The sequence below is a fragment of the Falco cherrug genome, chromosome 3 (genome assembly GCF_023634085.1).
Source record: "Falco cherrug isolate bFalChe1 chromosome 3, bFalChe1.pri, whole genome shotgun sequence".
NCBI lineage: Eukaryota > Metazoa > Chordata > Aves > Falconiformes > Falconidae > Falco > Falco cherrug.
This window is the reverse complement of record NC_073699.1, coordinates 50,407,306-50,431,076: the sequence shown is the minus strand read 5'-3', so window position 1 is coordinate 50,431,076 and position 23,771 is coordinate 50,407,306. Positions and strand designations below refer to the sequence as shown.

At 35.4% G+C, this 23,771-nt stretch overlaps 1 protein-coding gene across 5 annotated transcripts in view; it reads left to right on the top strand.

The window, feature by feature from the left end:
• SNTG1 (syntrophin gamma 1) overlaps window positions 1–23,771 on the top strand; it is a 359,106-nt gene that overhangs the window by 256,886 nt on the left and 78,449 nt on the right. For all 5 annotated transcript variants that reach the window (XM_055705965.1, XM_055705964.1, XM_055705969.1 and 2 more), the window contains one exon: window positions 22,704–22,742. In XM_055705965.1, coding sequence (XP_055561940.1) covers window positions 22,704–22,742 — 39 coding nt within the window. The remainder of the gene's footprint in view (window positions 1–22,703; window positions 22,743–23,771) is intronic.

The window sequence follows — 23,771 nt, the reverse complement described above, 5'->3', positions numbered from 1 at the left end:
TTTGAGTTTAAAGGACAATGTCTACTATGTGGCAGGTGAGGAAAAAAGTGCAAGAAAAGAATATTTCTCCCAGGATAGTCACCTTATCTGGGAAATTTGTTGCAAGAAACTTCTGTCTTCATAGTTGGAGCATTTGTTATGGCACATTCTGATTGTGGTGACAGCACTCATCATTAAAACACGCAATCTTACAGTCTTGATTTGGAATATACATTGCAAACTTCAATTAGTCATGATAGCTTTTCAAATGAAATAAAATTGCATTTCTCTACCAAACTTCTCCCAAATATTAAGTCTATTAATGCAATTTTTAATAATCTTTCCAGTTTGCTGTACATAGTATCACAAGTCTTGCAGTGGCTAATAATATCTAATAAAAATATTATCATATGTATTATTATGAATTACAACTGTACAGCTCTGAAATACAATTTACGAGAAGCAATATCCTAAAAGACAACAAAATCAAAAGCCTTTCTTTTTAAACATTCTGCAACCAGGAGAACCACAGTTTACCTGTTAAATGTCAGCCTTAAAAAAGAAAGCCATATTATTGAAGAGAGAATATAATTGCAGTTTTATATATGATGCTGTCACACAGCAAAGTATCCTTGCACTTTATATGATTCATCCAATTTTGTATGGAGTTAAATTAAACTGTAGTCTTGCACTAGTATTTAAATAAAAGCAAAAAATCAGAATATTAAATACGTTCTTTAATCTATGAAGGATTTCTATTTAGCTCTGAGTCTTTCTCTTCCTTCATTCCATTATTATTGAAGGCTTAAGTTGACGGACTTTAATAAAGGCTCTAATCTTAGTTACAAGACACTTTGGAGGGATGTCATACTTGCTCTCAACATCCCAACCTGGTGAAAGGTAACAAAAAAGCCTGTAATTAACAAAAAAACCCCAACACTAACACCACCAACAAAAAAAAAAACCAAAACAAAACAAACAACACAACCCCCCAAACAACAATATAAACCCACTTCATTGATTTAAAGTGGTCAAGAAATGGTGACAAGAATAAAAGAAGTAGGAGCAGCCTGACTGGGAACACAGGTAAGCCACTTGGGTTTTTGCAGAGAGGTAACACATGGAAAAATAAAGCACTCATTATAAATTGGCCTTTCGTGCCAAAATGCCAAGCTGCCCTTTCAGTAGCAGTTGGAGACTTCCAGATACTTTAACCTGTTTTTTGTTGTGCAGTAAACTGTTCAATATTCCACAGTTGGTTTATTTTAAGTGAGAACGTGTTGAAAGTGGCTGTTGAATAACAAACTGCTGTTGATAAAACAGCAACTGGGAACTGGGAGGCTAGGCAATAATAATCTTTCGGTTTTGTATCCTCCTCTTTCCTGTCTTAAAAAAAAACCAAAAAGAAAACATAAATATAATTTCTGTTTTAAAGCAAGATTAGCTTGTTTTCACATCTTTTTCCTCTTTACTCACTTTTAAAATATATTTTTAAAAGGCAGTTACATCAAAAGTTTTGCCTTTCTTCCACAACCAATCAAAAAAATAATTAAAAGAAATTGAAATATACTCAAAAAGTCATAAAACCTTTCAGGGTATACATTGTTAGTAGGCTAATGAGTTGAAAGCACTTTCTCCTTTTGGTTATCTTGCCATACACATCCAGCATATTCAGGTAGTGCACAGCTTATATTCGCCTGAGGAATAGACTCAGAGGAAATGGCAGAGGGGTGGGGGTTTAAAAGACAAGAATTTCAGTCGTTCCGGGACAGTTTTAAGAGGTTGGGGCAAATAAGTGACTTGACAGGGAAATAGTCAAAAGAGCAGATGACCACTAAGCAGAATGTGCTGCAAAGGAAATGAGCCCCAAATACTTTGGACTTGCCATTTCTCTACTAACAAAAGTTATTATGAAACTGTGGCAAGTTGCTTATCTCCTCAAAATACCTCGCGTCATTAAGTGGTGGGCATCTGCGGGGAGAGTCTGAAAGGTCTGAAACTATAGCCTTGCTTATCGCCTGTGTGTGCATGAACATGATTGCAGGGGTCTTTTGTTTGTTGTGGTTTTTCACCAGTTTGTTTATTTCAGTATATGAGGTAATTATATACAAAACTTATTTCAAAGGCTGTTTATTGAGGTCCTGAGATCAAGGTTGGAAAACTGTGAATCAAGCATCTTGTTTCATTCTCATTTTCCAATGCATGTTACTCTGTGACTTACTGCACTGAGGAATTATTAATTTCATTTGGAGTTTTTTACCTTTTTGAACTGTTTATAATGACCATATGAGAGATTTTTTTCTCTCTTTTTTAATTGTTTCAAAAACTTTTTTTAACAATTTTACAGGCTGAAAATATTACACTGATCAGGAGCTGTAGTACAGTGAAATGAAGGAAAATTTTCTTTACTGCATTTATGGAATCACTTGAGACAACTTTGGTCTTAAATAACCCTAACTTACTTAGAAAGTAATGTAAAACAGAGCTTACATTGATTTCTTTGCAATTGTGTGATTTTCTACCCTTTCTGATAGTGTTTCAGGTTAGAAAACCTAGAAAAGTTAATGTTCATGAATGAAAATATTTAGTTGAAGTAGTTTTCTTGAGTTAATTTAGGATCTTCCTGGCAAGTAGTGGATAAAAATAGATTTGTTGGGGAATGCAGATGCCTCAAACATGAAAGGATTTTTGATTTTCTGGATTTGTCCTGATTCTTCAATACAAATAACTTTGTACTTTACTAATAGGTACAAATATGTACACAGAGAATAGATTTCATACGTGTTAAATGTTAAGAAGGAAAATTATATTAAATCTATATAAAATGTATAAATATTTTGTTGTTTCGTTTCTTTCTGAAATCAAACCTGCAATCCTTTGTTATATGGAACGTCTTAGAAGATATTAATCATGTATATTTGCTATTAAAATGACTATACATTTTTATATTTGATTCAGGTAATCAATTCTTTATTCCCCAATTTTTATTTTTTATGAGCCAATTATCAGTTATGTCTGGGTACTCTGTCAAGAGAGCACTTTATGGCTAAAGTGTACATACTGGGTTCATAGATTCTGTGTTGATATGAGATCTCCTGTGATAGGAAAGGTAGTCACTGACTTTTAGGTATAGAGAATGAGGAAATCATAAAACACTACTGGAAAGGAGGCAACCAGGTAGTTAAAAAATGCCTGTTCATCACACCTGTGACTACTTAATGGTTCAGTATCATAAAAAACAACATCAAATTCAACTGAGGAAGAATTTGATGCCTGTTAATGCTTCCACTTACTTTTAGCAATATTAGCAGAAAGATGGTGTAAGGTCAGTGCAGATATACAACTTAGTTCTTTAACATGATAAATTCCAATTTTATTCATGAGGCTACTTTTGAATTTTGTAAGACAAACCTTATTTCTAGTTCAAATCACTGATATTTTACTGATCTTTCAGTGTGATGCATTGAAAGCACATAGAAAACAAGTAAAAAGTAATTTTATAGCCCATTGTGTCAATAATACGTTGACCATTTAAGTAACAGGATAAAGTGATTTTTTTCTTTAGATCATATTATTTAGTGGCAGATTCAAATATGTGCAACTAATCTATGTAGGGGTGATTTATTTGCATGTTTCATAGGTTTCCTGTTTGTACAGACAAACAAGGAGTCTTAATAAAAAAGCAGAATAAAACAGTATATGTCCAGATTGCAAAAATGTTTGCAAGTCTTATCGGTGAATGATCATACAAATTTATGGCAGTTTTCTCCAAGGAAGAATCTTTACCTGCCTAGCAGAAAATATTGTTTTCATTGTGTTGATTTCCTAAGGTAATTTTGTAAGGTAATAAAAGGGATGAAAAAGTTCCTATGGTGTGTCAACAGGCTGTGGCTTCTCACATAATTCAGCTGATTTAACATTATCAAAGGAGTTTTAACAGTTCTTCTCTGGTATCTGATCGCCAAGGGAATAGACTTCTTATTATGTAACTACTTTTTTGTAAAAACATAGGAATTCAATCTAGCTTAATTAAGTAATCTCACAGAAATGTTAGGTGTTTGTCCCTGAGAAGGCAAAATCATTTCCACTCAAACTCCTTACATAGTCAAAGGATAGAAGAAAATGTCTTTAAGACTTGAAGAAAGTGAACCAGTCCTCCTAACTTAGGCACTTACTTCTATCCCATTAACTACATCAAGAATGCAGACATCTCCAGAGGGTAATTCAATCTCCTTGAATTAAGTACCTAGCTCTCCCACTTCTAATAGGAAATGGCAAAAGGATACTTTAGCATAATAGCCTACAGGTTGGAAGAGTCACCCTGACACGAGAGACGAGCTCTCCATGCTACTCAGCCTGCAGGCCTGGTGCCATCTGTCTAACCCCTGGCCAAAGGGTGTATAGAGACAGAACAGGGCTGAGGCTCTGCTCTCGCTTTCAGAGACAGTTCTCTTTGCTATCCATTGAGCCCCATGTAAAATTCATGCCAGTGCTGTTTAGCAGGATGCAGGGCTGTCATCCAGGCGGTCCATTAGGATTCATTCAGTGGTATTGCTTAAAGTGCACCATATATGTGCTTATCTGCTGAGTACTGTGTCCCCCATATCATGGGTGGGTACTCCGGTATTATCTACCGTGATACCGTGACAAACTGGACACAGAGCACTCCCTACACTAAAATGCAGCTTTTATTTTTGCAGATTTTATAACCCAGCTCAGTTCACTGATCTCGTAAGGAGTGAAATCCCCCAAACAGTAGCTCTAGCACAACTAAAAGGCTGGGAACGTGGAGTGGCTATACAGTCAGGAAGAGAAAAGTCAGCACAAAGGTCAGCAGCCAAGTTTTCCATGGAAGGGAAAGATCAGCAAAACCAGGCCTCATATAGATGTCTTCAACTGAGCAGCTGGACATTTTCTATATTTGTGGATGTTGTAGTCAGATAACCTTTCTTTAACTTTTCCCCTTCTTCTGTCTTCTTAGGTCTTCCTTTGCAATCCACAAAAGTTTTAAAAACTAAAAAGAATATCTCTCAGGTTTTGAGATCAAATTGAAATCCATGCTTCTTGATATGCTCTCACATCACAGGAGGTGTTCCCACCATTTTGGAGTGTTGATGCTTCTTAATTTGTGTCATAATTATTACTGCAAAACTAGCCCACATTGCTTTGGGGATGCCAGGTTGATGCAAAATGTTGGTTTTGTTTTTTTTCTTTATGAGCAATGGACTCAGTCATTGCAGAATAAAGGGTATAAATTAAAATATTTGTTTTTTTCCCTTTTCCTGTTTGCCCTCCCATTCATGCGGTTTCTGCTTTCTCTTCCCAAATGCAAATGTACATGGGGAAGATAAGAGTCTTATTATAATATAGGGAAAAATGCAAGTTTTACTAGAAATTTTGAGATAAATATTTGCTTAATCTTTCTTCACTGGAATATCAACCTACAGTTGCTGTGTTGATTTATAAAAACTTCTAACGTCCATTGTATTTTTTTACTATTCTATTCAGAAAGAAGAAGACATTTCTCATACGTGCATTACCGAAAAAGATAAACTGAGGGTTCTCGTTCATGGAAGAGAAGGGAGGTAATTAAAACATTATGGAAGCTAAATGATCAGATGCTCTAAACTCATTCTAGAAGGGAGTAGAAATGAAAAATTAAACCCCCCAAACTTTTAATAAGGTTGATTTTATTGAAAGAAAGTCCATGGAATTGTGAATATCATTTTAATCAATACCATTTATGAAGAAAGCTACTGCCAAAAAGACAAAAAAACCTGACATTCAGACACCTGTTTTACTCTTTCAGATTCCCTTTGTGCCATACTAATGCTATTAGTCACTTCCATGAAATATTCTGAGATTCTTCTCTTTGTGAGTTTTCCTGAGATACTCCAGATGTCTGAAAAGAAACTCTTGAAGTTTATTATTGTAAGAGGAGTCATGGAAATGTAAATGCATATGTGAAGCAAATCTTGAAGGGCATTAGCTTTAGAATTATTAAATATTACACAAGTGAGCAATGACTACTTAAATGTTCGGGCTTTTATCAGTGAGCAGTGTCTTTCAACCCTACATACTTTTATATGGTGCACTTGTTAGAGGGAGTGAATGTGTTATTTTTACCACTTTTTTTGTTCTTTGCCAGGCAGAAAAACACAGGCTACTCATAAACTTGTATTTTAATACTGTATTTAAATGTTTGCATCATTTCGTAACCACAGCAATATTAATTTTAAAATGTTGGGGGGTTTACATCTTAAATAGGGTGTTTCACAAGAAGAAATATGTCCTTAGGCTGACATAACCCTTATGGAGTTGTGGAGCTAAACATTCTTTTTCAGTTCCTCTCTAAATAATAGATAAATTATAGTCTGTATGAATGCTTAACATCAGAATTATTTCCTTTTCTACCAGATTAACATAAATGGATCTTGATATTGCTGTGTAAACATAATCTGTAAATTTTAGAATTCTATAGCAAAAAGAATTCTAAAAGGCTCTTGACAAGCTGTTTTAAACAGGTCATTTTTAAAGTTATTTGCCTAACGAGACAGTCAGCATTTCTCTTCTGACTATTTAGCAAAGTATGCCTGCACCTTAATTAAGTTAGCTAGTCTTGCTGCAGCAGTATGGAGATTAGCACATTCATTTACCAAACAGTAACTGTAAATAGCATTTTCATCTCAAAATGTAATGAGCAAAAGTCAGGAAAATATAGTGTGCAATTCGAATAAAGAAAAGAATAGTCTCTAGATTTAGATATTGACTAGAACTCTGAGACTTGCACATGGTTCTGCCAGTAAATTAAGATGCCATTTACATAGCTGGATAGGCTGCAGACCAAACATAGCTTAAAGCAATTATAGCTGTCTGACCTCAATTTAGTCTTCTGGTCAAAACCCACTTCCCATTACCTTTGTAAGTTCATAGAATAAATCACAACAAATCACAGCTTATGCATTTTAAGCTTACATCTGTTTTAAACCCTGAAGACAGACACAAAGAAGCTTCCCACTTGTTCCTGGTTATAATACCATTCAGTCTTTACAGTGGAGTGATTTAGAAGGCAATTTGCATTTTGACCAAGTCATCAGCAAATGGTAAAAAAATTAACTTGCTGCATTACCGGTCTGTGCAGTTCCATTGGTCTTGTTGGTTTTGTCTGATCAGAAGTACAACTCTGAGCATGGGTTTGGGGGTGGTTTTTTTGGTATTTTATTGTTGGGTTTTTTTTCAGATTTGAATGGACAAGGAAAGAAACCTTTAGCTCCAGAAACATTAACCTTTCAGCTTAAAAAAAAATTAAAATCTTACATTTTATTGCATTTTGGTGTCTTCTATCCCAAGCATTAGAAGACAATAAAGGTTAATACTAACAGTGGGAGTATTTTCAACACTGCCACTCTTTTTATCAGGCTGTCATCAACTTCTTAGCAGTTCTTAGATACTGTTTGTCTCTGTTGCTCTGTGTACTACTGCTATTTCAGTGATATTTCCTGTACAGCACAGAAGAATCTACCAATACAGTGTTACCAGTACTAAATACTTTTTTCTTGCTTTTTCATATATTAATGCTTCTATAATCAAAAATCAATACATAGCCATATTTTCTGGAAGATGCATACTCTATTAGTCCACTGGAAAGAAAAGAAAGTGTAAGAAAGGACATGGCTAAATGATGAACTCTTCATGAACCTAAAACAGAGGAAAGAAGTAGCAGAGTAGAATTTGTTACTAAGAGTGAGCTCAGGAAGTACGGCATGAGTATATAGAACAGAAAAGTGGTAGGACTAGATGAGATTTCCTCAGCTGGAAAACAGTAAGGGTGAAAAGTAATAGTTTTGACATACACCAGTGGTAACAGAGGAGCCAAGAAAAGAGCTGATTCCTTGCATATTGGCCTGACTTCGGCAGAGGGGTGGGGAGGAGTGAGTGAGCAGCTGTGTGGTGTGAGTGTGTGGGGAGGAGTGAGTGAGCAGCAGCAGCAACCAGCTGGCTGAGGTTAAACCACAATGCATATTGAAAAGAAAATTATTGGTAGACAATGATAAGAAAGTCAAAAGTATTGAATGCTCTTTTGGATCAGTATTTTCTCAAAAGGTCAGTTGTAAGCAGATGATTTTCACCATTTTTAAGTGTGACACAATCTTGAATTATGCCAGAACATGTTAGAGACCAGACAGGGGGCTAGTTTTGCATTAACGAGAAACATTTATAATATACACACTCTTTGAAATTCCAACTGTGTTTTAATTACATTACTCATGGTTGTGGTTTAACCCTGGCTGGCAACTAAGCCCTACACAGCTGCTCACTCACACCTCCCTCATCAGGATGGGGGAGAGAATTGGAAGAGTAAAAGTGAGACAACTTGTGAGTTGAGGTAAAGACAATTTAATAGGTCAAGCAAAAGTCACACACACAAACAAAGCAAAGCAAGGAATTCATTCAGCACTTCCCATGGGCAGGCAGGTGTTCTGCCATCTCCAGGAAAGCAGGGCTCCATCACTTTTTACACAAGTTACTTGGAAAGACAAGCACCATCACTCCAAATGTCTTCCCCTCTTCCTTCTTCCCCCCAGCTTTATTTACTCAGCATGACGTGCTGTGGCATGGAATATCCCTTTGGCTAGTTCAGGTCAGCTGTCCCAGCTGTGTTGCCTCCTGATTTCTTGTGCCCCTCCAGCCCTCTTGCTGGCAGGGGCTGAGAAACTGAAGTCTTTGACTTAGTATAAACATTACCCAGCAGCAAGTAAGAACAACCGATGTATTATCAACACTATCCTCCCACCAAATCCCAAACACAGCACTGCACCAGCTACTAAAAAGAAAATCAAGTCAAAACCAGGACCCTCATAAGACAAAAGATTGGACTTCTCTTCTAAATCCATTTGCTGTGAATTTGCTGTACAAATATTTTCTAGATGAAATAAATATTAAAGTAGAAATGATAAATTTTGTCTGGCTTAGATCACCCAATGAATATAGTTTCATATGGACTTCATTTCAGTACTGCTTTTTTTTTAAGCATGACCAGCTCAAAACTAAATCTTTTGCAAATTGTATGTGTTAATACCCATCTAATTACGTCCAAGAACACCTACTATTCACAGTGAAAGAGTAATTCTATATTTGATGTAGAAATTGCTGCCTTCATTCATCTTTGGGATTATTTTCTTCTTGGGCTTTGAGCTTAGGCTCTCGCAGCAGCCTATGCTTTATTAATAGGCATGATATTATTCAGAAATATTATTGTTTTGTTCAGTTTTAAATTCTCCAAATACCACACCATTCTAATACGTATCAGTATTTTAAGTGTTGCTTTAAAAATGTCAAGATTATACAGCTAATTCACACATTGTGACAATATATAACAATGTAACTACATACAGTTTTACCCTATACATTATCTGGTTCTGTTGCAGCTTGACATACACACTTCACTTGTAAATTCTAGCTTTTTTTGTTCTACTTATGCCACTGCCTTCATGGTTCATTATATCTTTGCTGAATAATTTGTTTCTTGATTTTTCTTTTACCTCTAGTACTGTAGTAATTTTCTGAGCATGTGTGTGTCGTGCCTTTTTCTTTCAGAAAAGATAATGACTGCACTTGATAACAAAAACTTCACTAGAGTAATGAGAGAAGACATTGTGGAAAAAATAATATTTCATTTAATTTATTCCAATCATTTAAGGGCCATGTTTCTTCCTTTGATACTGTTTTTTATTATTGAAACTTAGAGAAGGTGACACGTTAATGTCTTGAAAAGATGCAACACTATTATTTTCGTTTATTTGCTTACGACATCATGTTTTCCTTTGGACTACAAGAAATATCAATAGAGCAAAAATCTATACTTTTGACTAAACAATTTCTTTTACTGCTGAAATGCAGTTAGACAGTGAGTTGCTTTTCTGAAATCTATTGACACAGATGCACTTTCAATGAAAGATCTTAAAAGTGTTTCTTGAAATTTATATTCCATGTGAGATCTCTCACTCATGCAGAAATGTCATTTTTAAATAGATTTTACCTTTTTTTTTTGTTCTGTGTTGAAAAATAATTTTCAAAGATGATATTTTGCCTACTATAATGCAGTGAAATTCAGTAACAGTTCATAGTTTTCTCATAGGCTAGTCTCAAATGCACATTAAGCAAAAGTAATCTTTGAATTTACTTGTAGTATCCTCAGTGCTTGTCTTAGTCATTCTTAATGCCAAGAAATTGGTATTCAAGAGAGACTGGGAAAATTCTGTTTATTTTTAATTATTCAAGAGTCTTTCTGTTCAAGGAGTACAAGGTCATATCCAAGGCAAGAAAAATATAGCATCTATTAGTATTATGCTAATTTAACATTATTGTTGTCAAAATTTAAATAGTCCTTAAATGTAGTTCAGTATTTAACACACTTAAAAAAAAAAAAAAAAAAAAAAGTCTGAGTTTGAAAATCCATTGGTTTCTGCAAAAAATTATACCCTACTCTTTCTGGTACTTTGACATATTCTACCTCTTGGACTACCTTCCAGCCATGGTCCCACAGATACACAGCTCTTTATATGACAGTATTGCTCAGTATTTGTGAATTCCTTTTCAAAAATATCAGAAGATACTTAAGAAAACCCAAATTTATGAGGACTATTGCTTAGTATTTTAAAATGAATTCTTAGTTTTGAGGTGAAATTAGAGATAAGTAGAAGAAACTGCATTTTTTAGAAGGGAGCTGAATTCAAGACTTCAAATTTATGGCTCAGGAGCTTGTTAAAAGAAAGAAGATTATGGAGAGTCCAGTCTTTCCTACTTGTGGCAATGCAGAAGCTTTACTGAAAAAGAGTTATTAATTGAAAACCAGCTCAGAGTATAACTGAATACGGTACTAAAGTGACTCTTTGATTAATCTGAATGTACAGTGAGCCCCATTGTGTGTAAGGAGGAGGGACCAGAAGTATTTTACAAAATATGAGGACGTGACCCTTAAATATAAAAGTACTACAAGTAATTTTGTAGTGGTTAAAATGAAATTTAAAATTATTAGTTATACAGATGAATAGTGAGCTTTTAGAAGAAATAACTATTGAAAAACTAAGGTTTTAAATTTCATACCTATCTCACAGGACATATAAAAATATTTAATTATTTTTTTTTTTTTACTATCAGATTTAGCAATTGTGTTAATACCTAGTTCATTATCATGTGAAACTAATGCCTCAGCAGCTTTTTCGTATTATGTCAACCAAATTATTTGAGTAATGTAATACCCAGTGATTTTTTTACATTACTTGGAAGAAGTTTGTTATCTGATGCTGACAGACAAATTGTCTTACAAATATTACTGTTCTCCCTTAAAGCTCCAAGAGAATAAGTGTGTAATTCTTTTAGACAGAAAAAGTAAATGTTACACAATACAACAAAGCCTAGGTGTTCCTATAATTTTATTTTTAATCCACTGAAACTAAATTAAACTGACTTGGGTTGATGGTGGGATGGTGGAAGATATAAGACCTGTAAAGACTACAGAAAGCCTCTTTAGCTTCATTGCCTTAGGTAAAGGCATTTGTCTGTGCCACTGGCAACAGACCAATTTATTGAACTTTACCGTGAGGAATTAATTTAGACCAATATGCTATGGTATAAGTATTAAATATATTTTTAAAATCACTAGCTACATTTCTATGGGCCGGTGGGTTCTGTCAAGAGGGTTAATTGTCTCATGTGTTATAGGTAATTGTGTAAAATTCCCCATTTCCTCTGCCATTTTACTACCCCCTGTGTCATATCAAATGCCAGAGTGTGAACTGAAAATGTTATCTCTACCAAAGTGAGGAGTTCAAAAGTAATGTAAACTGTGAACTCTTTGTGAGCAGGGTCAGAAGCATGCTGGTAGACTGAGATGACAGGAACAAAATAGGTTTAGCTGCAGTTTTCAACAAACTGCCTCTGTTTCACCCAAGTCAGAGTGAAAAGACAAGGATGGCAAGAAGGACCTAAAAAGCAAGGAGACATTTGACTGAGTAATGAAGCAACTCAAAAGCTGTGAATAGGAGTTTTAGGGGAAAGCAAAACAAGGAAAGCAATGAGCTTCAACAAGTATACCATATACAGAGCAAACTGATGATGGGAATATAAATTCTTTCATGAGATATTTTTCTTCCAGCACCGTCTAATGGTGCGAGTAGAAACTTCAGATGGGAACCAAAACTAAAGATGTCTCACCTACTGTGAATGAGGAAAACCTGGCTCACAAGAGGGTTCTACCGCAGGTCTTCTCTATAGGGAAATGGTCCCTTCTCAGGCAGTGGTGCATTACAATGCTGCCTGCAGTAACTGAAGTTTCAAGCCTAATGACAGAGTGGAGAAAGAGAGAAACATGAAAACCTGACAGTCTGGAAAAGACGTGAGGTTAATGATCAACCTTCCTATTATGAATAGATATGTTGGTCATGAGTGACTCACTCCTGTGTGTGATGAAAATGTCGGTCTAGTGACTGGCCCTAACATTGTGGCAAGCCTTCTGTCTCCCAGGAGCTTAAATCTAAGTGTTGTTTCCAAAGCCATCTAGCCAAGTGACAGTTAGCTGGAACTGCTCATTCATGTGGACATGACCAATTTCAGTGTGACTCTAAGCAGATCAAAAGTGACTACAAGACTCTTGAAGGAAGGCTGAGGGGGTCAGAGCTGTTGTAATGTGCTAGTCAGTCCTCCTGGTCATGCAAGAGAAGTGTGTTCTACAAATACTTGTATACAGAGGCAGTGTCACCAAAGAGGGCTTTGGCTTCTTTGACAATAGCATTAAATTGCAAGAAAATACACGGTGAAATGGAACTGCTTAGCCTGAAGAAAAGAATGTTTGAACTTTAGAAAAGCTGCACAAAGAGCAGGAAATTTCTCCTTTGTTTCTGTGATGAATTATATGAGAAGTAATGGGATTAAATTGCAACAAGACTATTTTGATATAAGGAAAACTTCCAAAGCTAAGTAGATCTATACTTGCTAATAGATTGACTCATGGGCATTGATAGTGCTGTGATGGCAGGACTGTACAAATTAGTTGGGCAGACAACTTTGATCTTTTGAGTTGCTTCTGAGCCATGTTGTTTCTATTCTTTTGTATTACCATAGAGTGAACATATTCATATCAGTACTTGCATCTGCATTCAGAAATACTAGGATAAGACAAACTACAGCTACCATTAGACTAAAGTTTTTCCTCTCTTTCTTGGGTATTCTGTGAAAACTTCTGAAAGTAAATACTGTATTTAGATGTTATATTGTCTAGAAGCTGTAAGTGAAAGGTAAAATTGAAGTTGGAATTACCTACATTATTTAATTTCCTTGAGAAATGAGAAAGCATGAAATCTGATGTTTTAAACCAGGAGAGACATATAGCTCAATTTTTAACAATTTAATGATCTGGTTTCAGCTGGAAGAATGACATGAGGTTGCTTATTCTGCAGTAATAACTGATGGACAGAGGGGCTAAGAGCTTCAGACTTGTTAATCAACCATCTAAACCAGATAATCAAACATCTAATTGATTATTTGTGTTTAGATAATTATTCCCATTGAAATCTATCCTTGTTAAATGCCAATCTCATCACCTCAAGTGTTGTGTTACTCTAACACTAGGTACATATGGTACATTTTCATTTTTAGATTTGATTTTTCCTTCATGACTTTTAACTCCCTTATTAGCGGCTATGAATTACCAAAATTATAGCATAAGTATTTTCCAAATGAGAAAAACACCCAGACTTGTGTTTTATATATGCGTATTGTCTTGTCATCACCGAAGTTTCATAACAAACATGAATATTATAATGCATTAAATAAATGTTAGTCTTGCGGACTACATTTACCCTTGTAAACTATATGTAAACTTTGAAAAAAAAAATTCCACCTCCAAAAAAGGTTCTGACTAGAACAATGACATTTCTTAATCATATCTAGCACATTTGTTTAATAAGATTATTTATTGTTCAACAGTTTTTATACTCAAACATTTTTCATGTGTGTTTGTAGAGACAGATGTGTATTACTGCTATGATTTTGTGAAGGGGAGCGTTCCAGAATTTTCTTCACTGTGCCCTTACTTCAAGTCTAGTTCTTTTCTTTGCCTTAACCTTATTGTTCTTACAAGTGCAGATATCTTGAAGTTCCAGGGTGTTGGTGTTTTGTCTAGTAATGTGTTGAGGATGTAACTTCTGCATTTTGTCATCTACTAAACCGGTCATCATGACCTGCTACTCCTAACATGTTCTGAACTGTATGATTTTGCGGTGTTATCAGTCAAACAAGTATAATAACTCAAGCATACTATTTTAAACTAACTCATGTAGTGATGTTCGGAAGTTTAGGATCCCACAGTAAGTCAGTGGTGGCCTGTGAAAATTAGTTGTAGATTTCTAGTGCCAAGCATTATCTCCCAACTATTAAAATCGTTGCCCTGTTGCATCTTTATTTTAGCAATCAGAGTTTTGAAAGTTTAGAATTTCTTTAATTTAATTTTTAACAGCAGTTCTAATCACTATTGTACAGAGGAAGGATAATGCAACAGCTAAGTAAAACATTGACAAATAGGATGGCATTTCAGCAAAACTTTCCTTGAATATTGAGTATTCAAAATAACATATATTCTGGAGGCCTCTGATAGCTTCTAGACTCTAGTACTTCCAGCTATAGAAGGTTTAAAAGGTTTATATTTAAAGTATTTTGATTACAAGGGACTTGGAATTCATAACATTAGCTGGAATGTTATATCTGGAAGTTATATTTCAGATAGAAGTCCTTGGTATCTTCAAAGGAATACTGGGTTGATAGTTACTAGGCATACTACATCTTTACTTGGGAATCTACGTGTGTTTTCTTAAGAAGTAAATGGATGTGAATACCTATGAAGTATTCAGATGTATTTGCATTGCAAACTGGTTTTAGTAAAATAGTATAAATTGCAAATGAAAGTGGTACCCATAAATATATTTCATTATTTTCTGAGCAGAAGTTTTACTGAGGATTACCTGCACCAGTTTTTTTCTTGGTGTGAATGATACTATAGTAAACATACTCCAACGAGCAGCCGCTATTATGATATAAACCACAATTACCCAGTTGCATTTCATTATCTGAAGCAGTGCTTCTCGTATCTCATTCTGGGGCAAGTTTTTTCATATTTTTTTTCAGTTCTAATTGTTGTCTTTCTAGTAAATCTTCGGTAGAGAAACATCATTTTTCTCACTTTGACGTGGGACCATAATAGCTTTTTCAGGCACTGGCTTTCAGTTGTTACAATTGTCTGTTTAATAATATGTATGTTGCTGCTGGTATTTTAATTATGGATATTCACTGTTGTGAAACTGTATTGTTTGTAACACAGGTATATTCTTTAAAGAAGCACAATAAAAATGTTATCATTAAGGTAATGTCCAGACTTAGGAATAGATGTTACATATTGCAGGATTAAATTAAGTCATTCATCTGTAAGTGAACCTTTTTTTCTTTTTCTTTTTTTCTTTTTAATTAAAGTAAAAGTAATTGCAGTGCTATTATTGAAACATCGAAGATGTGTGAAGACTAGGTTTTGTGCTTTTGACCTTAGTGCTCCCACTATACTTTTCTGTAATAGGCACAAAACCTGTTGGTCTTTGTAACATCCATCCATTACTGCTGTGCTGGTAGTGTTCAGTGTGTCACTGAATCCTTTTGAGTGGGAATGAAAATGAAAGGTTTGATGGTATGCAGGTTTTCAATCATAGTTCAAATGGCCATTTCTCCTTCGATAGGGCTCTTACATGCCATAAATTGTTAATAATTCTCAATACACAAATGTTTTCTTTGCATACATCAGTTCAAGACTTCTGTTAGGAATTTTTTGTATTCAATTGATTTGTTTTTTTGGGGAGTACTCCTGAGTCTTACTAGCTATCCTTTGTCATCTCCAAGAGTATTTATCAGATACCTGCATGTATGAGAGCTCACCAAAACATGCAAGCTCTCTGTATGCTTAGTACAACTGGATAATACAAAGGCAGTCAGTACAAGAATTTAAAAGGAAGCTTGTGGAATTATAGATATGCTTTCCAGATGAGAACTCAAGACTATCTCAGGCCTTTCTTCCTTTACTTATATGTTGGATACAAAGTCAAACTTTTAGTTTCCAGGTGGATTAAGATGATCCAAAAGAACTAAGTGCTAATACTGAACCAGAGCAAAGGTCAATCTAGTCCTGTGTCTGGCGATAGCAAAAGTATACTTTATATTTCCCTCTGTCTTTCCAGCCATCTGCTACTTTGGGACTTCTTCGATCAGCTGATCAGGGATTTCCTGAATTATGCCTTCTGTGTCTTAATTGTCTATACTCTTTAAAAGTATTTGATCTCTATGTGTAATTTTTTTTTACTCCTAAGAGAGATTTTATAACATTTGTTATCTAAGTTGAAACACATATCATCTTGTTTCTCACTTTTGTTATCATCTAGAAACCACAGTGAGAATGATTTAGCCTACAGGTATCTGTAGGAACAAACTCTAAAGCAGAGGTCATGTTTATGCTTATGCATTATTCAGTGTTGTATCAAGCCTATATAAATGTTCATATATTCTGGTTTTTTCCCCTTCTTCCTTCAAGGAACTTGATGCTGAGTTCATTTGGGCTGAGAACATTTGCAATCCAGTGCATCTAGTCTTGAGAAAAATACAAGTTAGGCCTGCAAATACTAGAAATCTTTCTGTCCTTTGAACCATTTAGCTGGTAAATGTGATCAACAGAGATCAATAGAGAATGGCATCATCCCTGTTAGGTCAGGAGGCAGACATAAACGTTGCATTACATTATTTCCTATGCTCCCATGTTTTCCAGAACACGTTGACAGATCACTTTGCATATCATAGCTTATACAGATTTTCAGCCTAAACTCTAAAATCTACTACAGCTTGTAAGACCAGCATCAAGAATTCCTACATTCAGTCTGTAGGCAGTTATACATATATTTGAATGTATTCACCAATGATTGATGTATTTCATATGAACTGTTGCATGCTGCTTTCAAACTTTTTCATTCCTTGCTTTTTTCAATGCGTATATACTCTTGGATAACAAAATTTCACAACCTTACCACAACCTAGCTATCACATTAAGCAAACAAAAGCCTAGCAAGGATAGAAAATAAGATTAACCAACTAATAATTCCAAATGTTAGTTATATATCTTTCTTACTCATTTATTAACATCAGATTATCACAGCATGGATTCATGTTTTTTTTCCAAAGTGTTACAAACTGTAATGATCTTGCTACCTGTTCACAATCACTTAACATCCCATTGACATGAACTGTATTGCTGCTTTAATGCATGAAATAAAGTTAAGAACTATTTAATGAATTTACATTCTTGTCAAACTATTATATTTTAATTAGCTGTTAATGAATTTAAATCAGCAGTTATGTAACACAAGGAATTGATGAAGGTGGCTACAGAGTCTAAATTGTTTGGGGAAATCCAAATATATGACCAGCATAATAATTGTAAAATACTAAAGGTTTCCTTTTTATTATTTTGAAAATTTCCGATAAGGAAGGAGACTTGCAAAGTTACATGACATCTGTGTAACTCGTGTAACCATGACTCAGTGGACTCATGATGGTTCGTTTACTATGATCTCGAAGTGCAAAAATCAAGGCGACCACGCCAAGGGGTTATGCTTCAATCAAACAGCACAATTTTATTGTTTGCCCGTAAAGCGGCATGTGATAGGTAGAAAGACAGAAAGTGAAGAAAAAAAAAGTAAAAAGAAAAGGAAAGAGGATTATAGCTACCACCACAGGTCCAAGGCATCCCTATGGTCCCAGGTCCAGGCAGCGTCCTGCCGGTCCTTCCAATCATCGTGATCCTTGGTGGGGAAGATCTCCTAAAATTCGGTTGCTAAAGAGTCCTCTTTTATGCCAAGCAATACACGTTGCTCCTCCTCTGGCCCATGGATTGTTGTCAGTCTCTGCCTTCTCGAGCAAGGTTATCACACATGTTCTCGTTTGTTGTTACGACAACAGTTGTTATGTGACGTTATCGTAGTTGTTCCTTCCAGTGCCAGGTATCAGGGAGCGGCATAGTACTCCTCGTACCATGCAGTTCTCCTTCAGGGTTGCTGGGTCTCGGTGTCCATGAGGAGCACATTCCATCTCCAGGTCTCTGTTAGCAATGTTGAGACAATATCATTCTCTTTAGACAGACTCTTACAATGTGAAAGTGTGGGACAATCTGATTTACTGTCTTAAGTCAACATATAGAGCAAGGGCTGGTGCCTGCTCATTCCAAATGTTGATCTTCAGTCTTGGCTATTCCTGAAGGTAGTCTGAAGGAATGGTCTCTGTTACACACTCTGTCCTGACCACTAGCACCTATAATGCTATGGCTTCATGGAGAGGACCAGCTGTGATATCTGAGAGTCACACTGTCATTAATCATCTCTCCCAGTATCACATCAGAACTGTCAGCCTCTCATTTACAATACAGTTTTTCAGGAAATATGATTAAAGCAAGCATGTCACACATGGAGTTTTCAAACATATGATTGCTTTTATTTAAACTTTTAAGAATTGGAAAAACCTGGAAATGGTGCCCTTATCTGTAAATCATACTGACCTCAAGAGTCCTTAGGGTGGCATGTGCTCATTGAAAGGCACATTTCATCATTGTCTCATGAGGATCTTGTGATTTCATTGGAATAGCAAATTTCATTAAAATAAATAGGTAAAAAAGGTCAAACAAACCCCTAATAAATAGCAGGTTTGTGATTACACTTAAAAACCTCTTATGGAAATAGGTAATATTTATTGCAGTTCTATTTGCTCAAGAAGGTCTGAAATATTATCTCCCAGTGGAGTGAACAATTCATTTCAGTTTCAGCTGAATGTGAAAGTTTAAAACAAGGTTTTTGTGATCTTAATCAGATGCATTCCAGCAGAGAGTAACAATAACGGGGTACAATTTACACAAACATATAAGAATATGGAAGGCTATTCTTCTGGATTACTGCTTCTCTGGTTATTTATATTATAGATAGATAGATAGATAGATAGATAGATAGATAGATAGATAGATAGATAGATAGATAGATAGATAAGAGATATATAATCTACTTATTAAATTAAATTAATAAATAAATAGATAAGTAAGTTGTGATCATTGTTTACACCTGAAGCCAAAAGCTACTCATCTTGCTGGGGAGTGATGTGTTCCATGTTCTTACTTGTTTCTTCTGCAGAAAGTGCACAGCCGTGGCTGTGAAAATTATCCATCTGTGGTGGCAACATCTAGTGCATAAAATGAACTGAATTTGGCCATGGTTGATCCTTCTCCATGTCTCACTTCATATCATCTCTCTGTGCAGTATTCTTCATGGCTCTGATGTCCTAACATATTTAACCAGCTGAATTTTGGAAAATATATAGCCATATGTGTTTGTACTCTTATCACAATCAATTATGCTTTAAAACATTCTTCTATGATAGTTTCTGCTACAATCTGTTCTGCCATTATTGGTCTCATATCAACATCACTTGCCTATTTACTAGTCAGATGCAACATACTGCAGATACTGCAGAGACCTTATTTTTGATGCCTTCTTCCTCCTTCCACATTTAGGTGATCGCCAAATCCCAAACTACTTTCTCTGTGGTGTTCTTAGATTATTTTTTTCCTAATCTGCATTCATGGAAATTAAACTAGAGTGGAATTTCACCCCTTACCACCTGTTTTTCGAACATGAAGTAGAAACAGATAGTTCTTGCTAGCTTCAGTTCAGCTTTTGTAACACTTCCTGTATCTTTGCCTTCAGATCAGAATTTTTTTACAAGCAGAGCTTCTGTTGTCTCCTTTTGTGCCACTCCTGGTTTTTTATTGCTCTGGATAAACTCATATTTCTGAAGAATGTTCTCAGAGTGCCTGCCTTTTTTTTTTTTTTTTTTTTTTAGTATAGTATCTGCCAGGGTGTTTTATTTAAAATTATGATTTGCATATATGTTTGCAGTGTATTGTACTAGTGTCCTCTGATTAAAACAAATGTTACTTATTTGCATCAGTTACATAGTGTTGTGTGCTGTGATTGTGCTTAATAAATAGATTAAAAAGAGTTCAGTATTGTTATGGAAGAGTGAAGGAACATTTCTGTTTTAGATAATCTGTCAAGTAACACAAGATTATGTTTTTTTCTCTTTTCATTTGTGAAAAGTGTTTACATTTAGATTTTCATTCTTAAGGATTGATGAATCTGGATCACCCATAGATTAAATTTTACTCAATGTATTTTGTAACGTGCTGGGAAGAATAATGTTGGCTAAAGATTTGCTTTCCATACTCTCAAGACACTGTATCTCATGATCTTAAATATCAGTGACTTCTGCAGGCTAATTGTAGAACTTTTTTTTGTTTTTTATGTCACCTCCAATGTTCATGCATGTGAATGATAAACATTGAAGGTGTATGTAAAACTAATCGCACTTAACAATTTTTAGTTCCAGATAGAACTGAACACCTATAGTGTAGTTTGCAAACTATAACATAATTAAAAATAATGCATTTCAATAAATTATTACCATATAACCTGAAAGATAAACAAGATTGGTTTAATTCAGGGGTCCTCAAACTTTTTAACCAGGGGGCCGGGGTGCAGATGAAGTGGCAGGCAGTCATCTGCGGCTGCTTGGTTTCCCCCCCAACCCCCGGCGGGGGGGGCGGGGGAGTCTGAAAATACCGGGGGCCGGATTGAGGACCCTGGGGGGCCGTATCCGGCCCACAGGCCGTAGTTTGAGGACCCCTGGTTTAATTCATCAAAGTAATAACAATTAAAAAAACTATGCAATGTAGGTGCTTAGATCATACTTTAAAAAATGAGCTGGAAATTTTTGAATGAGAAAATGATGTTTGGATGGTGCACTTACATTTCCCAGGAATATTTAAATGTACACAAGGCTCCTAACGTGCTTTATTTATGTTAAAATTTTTGATCTCTATATAAGAAGTAAAAATACTACCAAAATATTTATTATATAATTATATAAAATGTAAATCACCACTAAAAAAATATTTTCAGTATTTTGCTTAGAATAGTAAAATCTCTTTCTCTTCACAATGTTATTTCATTATTCAATCCCTTCTCTACCCAGCCTGTATTTGTACTTGGGATTGCCCCAACCCACATGCAGGACCTTGCACTTGGCCTTGTTGAACTCCATGAGGTTCACATGGGCCCACCTCTCAAGCCTGGCCAAGTCCTTCTGGATGGCATTCCCTTCCCTCCAGCATGTTGACCGCACCACTCGGCTTGGTGTCATTGGCAAACGTGCTGAGGGTGCACTCAGTCCCACTGTCCGTGTCGCTGACAAAAATGTTAAACAGCGCTGGTCTCAATACCAACCCTTGAAGCTGGTGTACGTGCAAGAAAGGAGAGTGGAAATGTTTTTCCTCACACTTTCGATTCAGTGCACACTTGGAAACCAACTAGAATTGCTTGCCAGCATTTTCACGACAGTAAGAATTACCCTTTGACAACAAAACTGTGGGACGTCAGTGACAGACTTACAGACTTGCTCAATATTTGCATGAAGAACACAAAGAAATTACCACTGCAGAAAACAGGCTGTTTTTAAAGTCTACAAAGCACTGTGCCACTCACATCTCTGCATATAGTTGTTTAAATATGATATTGTAAACACTGGAAGAAATTCAGTGATGATTCTTCTTTTCTTCTGAAAAAATATCATACCTGTGGCTGAAGCAGTGTACATGTTACACTGTGGTTTCAGGGCTTTCCGGGCTATACAATTGATTCCTAGTTGACACTGTTTTTAATTTAAAGATGTGTTTTACTCACTTACCCATAGCTACAAAAACAATTGTGAAAAGTTAACATAAGAGAGCAAAAAATAAGTTGTAGGTATTAAGTATCTGCCATGAATGCACATAGTAAATTCACTAGGTTTGCTGGAAAGCTTAAAACAAAAAAGAACATAATTTGTGTTACCAATGGCAGTAACGGGCGTGTTCCACACTTACTTATCCTTGTATTGGACACTTTTGTGTCAGAAAGCTGGCCATGTTTATTTAGATGATGTCAGTGATCTGCATGGCTAAATACAAACTCCTCATGAATCAGGTCTTGGACTGGTTTTCTCTTTACTTTTTTTACTGCAGATGTTGAATGTGTTTAAGAAAAAATTGTTTGAACAATTACTAAAATTGATTATGCACACTTGATTTTTCACATAGGTAAAAGGGTAAAGGTTGTTTCAAAGGGTATTCCAGCCCAATTTTCCATCATTCTTTAAGGAAAGGATTTTGCTTAAAGCTTGGTCATTTTCGTGGATGGCAGGAAGCTGTTCAGAACTACTTATATAGTTAAATACTCTATGTTATAGCTGCTAACCAAGGGAATAAAAAAAAAAAAAGACATAGTAGTGCAGAATTCAGAAATAATTTTGCATGTATCCTCCTTTCCTGTACTCTGAATAACAAAACAAACTATACAGTGACCACAGAAATGTCCCATTATTCACATGAGCTTATCAAATTTTCAGTCCCGGTACTGCAGGAGACTTATTTTTTTGTTATTTGGGGTTTTTTTGCATGCATAATTTGGAAGGGAGTGTCTGATATATGTCTCTAAAATCCAGTGTTCTGGGATTTTTTCTTCTAATTGCTAAATATTAATGTATTTCTTTATTCATTTTTATAGATAAAAAAAATCAACAGGAATTTCCCCGTAAACCAGCAGGTAAGAAAAAGAAAATTTGGCCTTGTTTCATTTTCAACTCTTTTCAACTTTATTAAATTGTGTGGTAGCTATGCATTATTCTAGTTCAAGAACTCTCAGTAGATTTTCTGTAAAGAGTACCTTGATGCCTCAAAATAGGTATTTTTTTTCTAAAGTCAAAGGGAACTGGAGTGTTTGGTCAAAATAATACCATACTAAATCTTTTCAAATTAACCTGTTTAATGTGTGTGTGTGTGTGTGTGTGTGTGTGTCTAGTTTTCTTCATATTGCATCTTACCCGCTTTACTATAAAAGCAGGAATGGGATTTTTATGCTTTACAAAATTAGCCAGTATCCATCAATGTTCTAACATTCTAAAAATGTATTAATTCTATTGTCCAAATGAAGACATAAAAAACTAATATTTGCACAAGGTTATGGAGCAGGCTGGTAGCAGAATGTGAAACAAATTGAATCATCTGACTGTCTCTAAGTTCATCCGTTGACAGTCTCATATTACTGGAAGAAATTGTAATGCCTTGAAAAAAGGGAGTAATATTCCTTGAATAAACATGATTGTTGCAAAATGCATCCATGTGCACAATTGCTGCTCTTCTTTGCAGCTGTGTGCCAGGTGATTGGATCCATGGGGCAAATAGATAAGAGCTGTGTATCTTAAAAAATCTATTCTTTTCACAATTATTGTTTGTTGTTGCTTGAAAAAGCAAACCTACAGGCAGCTCAGAGTTAAAGGCTGGAACTCTGAGGCTCTGGTCGCTAGAGTTTATAGTAAGAACGGAATCTCAAAAGTATCAGCATACATTTTAGAAAACTACGTAAACAAAACATGAAAAAAACCCCAACGTTCAGGGTAAAGCTCAGTGTTTGTTAAAGTGATCAAAGATTCTGTTGGAACATAGCCTGTTCCTATGCTAAAGTAATATTAAATTGTTCTGTGATATAGCACAACAGTGGAAAATGTGACCGTTTTGTGGTGGGCTGCTTATCACAGAATACATGTCTAGTAAATTAAACCAGTGAATTAAGTAT